Here is a 5,186-nt window from a genome sequence, read left to right on the forward strand (position 1 = left end):
CTTCTTCCTCGGCTTCTGCGAGTAAAATCTAACCGCAACAAATGGCCAAACAGCTAAACAGGGATGATATTGATATTGATATTCTCAGCCGGATTGTTTCACCGGACGGGCAATCGGTCCGGCCGGTGATCGGAATCCTACTGTAATAGTATCATGAACACACCAATGGAATCCGGAATCTCTTCCTTTCTCTTTTGCTCTCAAGCATTCATGGCATACTACTGTTGTATTCGTTCTTTCAATGCCGAAACTCATATTCATTAAATACCGCTCTTTCTCAATCTGCAACTCTTTGATCCGCCTTTGAAACCCGCTCCGATCTAAATCGATGCCGGAAAATGCTCCTCCTCCGCCGTTAATGGCGATAGTATTTCCGTCTCGCCTCAAAAGAATCATATTAGCAGGTGGATCGGACCGATGGCGGATAATTTCGGCGATCCCACGGTTTTTTCGCCTCCTATCTCGTCGCGATTGCTTAAGAATAACGAGAAATATACAATCCTTTTCTAAAGAAACCGCCGTTAAATCCATCTTTCCGGTGACAGGTACTCTCGAGCCACGATTCTTCCGATTCGAGAGATAAATTGAGAATTGATGAGAAGAAAGACCAAGTTTCTCGCCGACGGCCGACTGAAAATGTTTGAAATTGAACATAGAAATTGATACCTTACCAAGGCTGGTTTCCTGCTGACCGTCGAAGAAAACAACCGGGAACGAAGCTCCCCTTGCCTCCATCATCGCTGCGCCGGAGATCAAGAGTTCAGGTAGGAATATGACATGAAGGCTAAAAGGATTGGCTCTCAAGTTAAAACAGAGGAAGAAGGAAAGGGTTTATATATGAATGTCGGGTTTAAGCAACAGAAGGGTAGAGATGTAAATAAAGAAAGGCGGTTGGGGTATTTTGGGAATATAAGAAATTAAAAGAGCAGATAAAGAAGTAGAAACCAGATGGTATTTCCATTTAGACGTTTCATATACTGTCTTGAGGACCAAGTAAGAGAGTTCAAAAACGACACGCCGCAATGTCGTATCATGTATTTCAAGGGAATTGCAACTTCACAGGTCGAAATTACCCTTCAAATTTTGGCGAATTTATCGGCGTGCCATTGGTAACGTTTAGGTATACACCATTTATGGTATCTTCTTCATTATCTTTACCAGCCTTATCCATGGAAACGCCTCCTCAAGGATATAGAAGAAATGTGGGGATTTGTTTGGTAAATCCATCGAAACAGGTCAGAGTTATCGCTAATTTTATATGTATTAAGATTCTAAGATGGTTGTTAATTGACTAATTAAGCGATTTTTGGGGTTAATTTGTAGATATTTGCAGCGTCGAGGATAAACATACCAGATACATGGCAAATGCCTCAGGTAGATTCAGTTGTTTTCTGGATTTTGTTCTTCGTTTATGGTTAATTTTGTTTTTAGCTTCAATGCAGTAGAAATTATGTCGGATTGAAGGATTTGATTTTGTTGTAATTTGGGATTTCAATGACGAATTCAGCGAACTTTTAATTGATGCTTAGTTCATTGAAGCTCCTGAGATTTTGATTTTGGGCAAATTACAATTTAGGGAAAAAATGGTGAGGTGCTTGTGTTGTTTGACAGGGTGGAGCTGATGAAGGTGAGGAGCTTATAAATGCAGCAATGAGAGAATTGAGAGAAGAAACTGGTGTTACTTCAGCTGAATTTCTAGCAGAGGTAGTTTGATTTTTCAGTTCGTCTTAGTCAGATGTTAGCAGTGTATCTATGTTACACGGACACTTCTCTTTAGCAGCGTTTCTGTGTTTCGTGTGTCAGTTTCTGTTTGAAGGCTGGTTTATGAAAGTTATGTTTTAATCGTTTCTGTATCTGTTTCCATGTCTCTGCAACGTAGCTGTGTATTTATAGCATAAGTGCATGACATCTTTGGATGTGGGAAAGATTATATTTTAGAAATAACGTTTCCGTATGTGTCCTTATCTGTTTCCGTGTCTGTGCAACATAACTCTGTGTTTATAGCATAAGTGCATACCATATTTGAATGTGGGAAAGACCTGTTTTGATGCTTGTATGAGTGAAATTATTTGTTAGAGTTTGCAATTTCTGACACGACAACATGATTTTTAGAGCCAATCTGTTTCACAAGATTATCGTATATGTGATATATAATCATGCAGAATGTATAAATCACATCATATAACACGATTATAACACAATAACACGTTTTGATACCGCTATTATTTGTACACTGGATATACAGGCTCCATACTGGCTGACTTATGACTTCCCTCTTCAAATCCGAGAGAGACTTAACCGGCGATGGGGTACAAATTACAAAGGTCAAGCACAGAAATGGTGAGCATACTCACTACCATAGTCTTATTTATCATACCTTATTATGCCATAACTAGCAGCTCGATATGGTACGGGTTCATGACTTCGAGTATGTGTATTTTTACTGCGATTTTCTGTTGTTTGCTGGAGAGTTGTCTACTTATTCACTTGCTTTCTTTGCGATTTTCCTGAACATGAAGTTATAGTTTCTGTCCGGTGTTTTTGTAGCCATTTCATTCCATGTTTGGACTTTGAATTGTGGTCTTCAAATTCAAAGTTGTGTGAACTGAAAAACGAGGATACTTTTTAAGTTTACAGGGAAGAAAGAAAAGACGTAGTCGTGTTTATCATACCTTATTATGCCACAACTAGCTGCTTGATTTGGTGTTTGTTAATGACTTCTACATGTATGTTTACTGGATTTGCTTGACACTTTTCTACTTATTCACGAGATTTACTTGCTTTCTTTGCGATTTCCTGAACATGAAGTTATGGTTACTGCTTCAGTTCCAATCTGTTCGGTGTTTTTGTAGCCATTTCGTTCCGAGTTTTGGACTTCGAATTGTGCTCATCAAATCAAACTTGTGTGAAATGAAAAACAAGGCTGCTTTTTAAGTTTACGGGGAAGAAAGAAGAGACATAGTCTTATTTATCATACCTTATTATGCCATAACTAGCTGCTCGATTTGGTGTTTGTTAATGACTTCGAGTACATGTATGTTTACTGCGATTTTCTGTTGTTTGGTGGAGAGTTTTCTACTTATTCACGAGCTTTCTTTGTGATTTCCTGAACATGAAGTCGTACTATCTGCTTCAGTTCCAATCTGTTCGGTGTTTTTGTAGCCATTTCTTCCCAAGTTTTGGACTTTGAATCGTGCCCATCCAATCAAAGTTGTGTGGAATGAAAAAACAAGGTTACTTTTTGAGTTTACGGTGAAGAAAGAAAAAACGTCTTATTTATCATATCTTATTATGCCATAACTAGCTGCTCGATTTGGTATTCATTAATGACTTCGAGTACATGTATGTTTACTGTGATTTTCTGTTGTTTGCTCGAGAGTTGTCTATCACTTGCTTTCTTTGCAATTTCCTGAACATGAAGTCATAGTTTCCGCTTCAGTTCCAATCTATTCGATGTTTTTGTAGCCATTTAGTTCAAGTTTTGGACTTTGAATTCTGAAACTCGTGTCAAATGAAAAAACAAGGTTCCTTTTCAAGTTTACGGGGAAGGAAGAAGAGATTAACCTTTTGGGAGACGGGACTGAAAAGCCAGAATTCAAGGACTGGTCGTGGATGTTGCCACAACGAGTCGTGGATCTTGTGAGTAGTAAATCATGCTGCTGCATAAACGTTTAATTCGATTTCTCGATTCGGAATTTGATCCTTGTTTGAATGTGTGAAGCAGGCTGTGGATTTCAAGAAGCCTGTATATGAACAAGTGATGGAGATGTTCAGTTCATATCTTGAAGCAGTTGAAGCAGATGTAGAGAAAGAAGGAACTTGTCAACAACAAAATGAAACAAATGATCAAATGCATATGGAGGCAGCTCCACTATAAATCAAGGAATTAAGGGTGAATTTGTCCCCCGAAGTTGCCAGACAGGTTCAGTTTGCCTAAATCGAAGTATAGGTATCAACTCAGCGCTGAAGTTGGCAATTTTTAACAAATTAGTCCAAATAATTTATCAAATATTGTCAACTTCTGGGCGAGTTGATACCTAAAATTGAACTTGGCTGCCAACTTTATTACCAAATTAACCTTTTATTCAAGCTGAAATGTTAAATTGTAAGAAAAGTTTTATTGAATTAATGAAAGCCTAGTTGCTAGGTTTTTGCCCCTAAATTAACTACATGATTAATAACAAGAGTTTTCATGATTCTCTAAGTCTTTTGCATTCTAAATGCCTCCAATCACATGTTTGGAATCAACAATTTCTATTTAGGGGTTTTTATTGCAAGCACATCATATTAGACGATCGTTCGATAGGAGTGGCGGAGTTAGGAATTTCCCTGGCGGTCAGTGTTGTCATCGACTTTATGGAGTTTTGGCAAAATTTCTAATGTGACGGGTTGGGCAAATTATATTTGCCCTCCAACACCCTAAAATTGTCGTTTTGGTATATTAGAGGCTAAAAAATTAAAAGCGTATAACCTACAAAGAGTGGATGTCGTTAATGTTTTATATGTCGAATGTTATTTTTAAAAAATTATGGTTTTTTATACTTTTTTTTTGTTTTTAGTTATGAATTGTTTGTCATTTTTATAAATTAAAATTTAATTTAAAAATTAAGTTTTGAGTTGTTGGGAATGATAACTAATTAATAAATACGATAGTTACATTTGAAACCAACTTAACTATTTTAAAATATTAAGAGCATTAGTGAGAGATTTTTAATTCACTTTCTAAAAATAATATAAACTTTTAGTGATTTGAGGTGTGACTTCATATTCACTCATGATTTATCATTTTATCATTAATATTGTTATATTTGCCAACTAGTTGAAAGCTCGTGCGATGTACGAGTTGTGAAATGATGTCATTATTTTTTTCAAAAATAATAAACAATTAGATAAATTTTATAGGTTAGACCAGTGCATTGCACGTTATATATAATACCTTATATTTATTTTAGTTTTATTTAAAAAAACATTCAATTTTTAAATTGTGCAATTTTTTTATTTATATTTATTATTTAGTACGGATGGATACATTCAATCATCCCTTTCTATATGTTAATTATTATTAACATATGTTTTCTCATCTTTTCCCTATATTTCTCTTTTTATATAGTCTTAATTAATGCACTAATCGTCTTCTCATCTTTTGATGTCTACTTCTTTTTTTTGGTAGGAAAGGGAAAGAAAAA

General features: G+C 36.0%; 1 protein-coding gene across 2 annotated transcripts; it reads left to right on the forward strand.

Annotated features, from left to right (window-relative positions):
• LOC136208749 (nudix hydrolase 27, chloroplastic) lies at nt 1–4,171 on the forward strand. Of its 2 annotated transcripts, none has more exons than XM_065999900.1 (6): nt 1–1,235; nt 1,324–1,374; nt 1,612–1,704; nt 2,246–2,340; nt 3,525–3,639; nt 3,722–4,171. In XM_065999900.1, exons 1-6 carry the CDS (start codon nt 1,023–1,025, stop codon nt 3,875–3,877), a joined length of 723 nt encoding a protein of 240 aa, XP_065855972.1. In that variant the 5' UTR covers nt 1–1,022; the 3' UTR covers nt 3,878–4,171. The 2 variants fall into 2 exon arrangements, with proteins under 2 accessions (XP_065855972.1, XP_065855973.1); XM_065999901.1 differs by having other exon boundaries at nt 3,725–4,171.
• Nucleotides 4,172–5,186: the final 1,015 nt, after the last annotated feature.

Source organism: Euphorbia lathyris, chromosome 10 (genome assembly GCF_963576675.1).
Source record: "Euphorbia lathyris chromosome 10, ddEupLath1.1, whole genome shotgun sequence".
NCBI classification, from domain to species: Eukaryota; Viridiplantae; Streptophyta; class Magnoliopsida; order Malpighiales; family Euphorbiaceae; genus Euphorbia; species Euphorbia lathyris.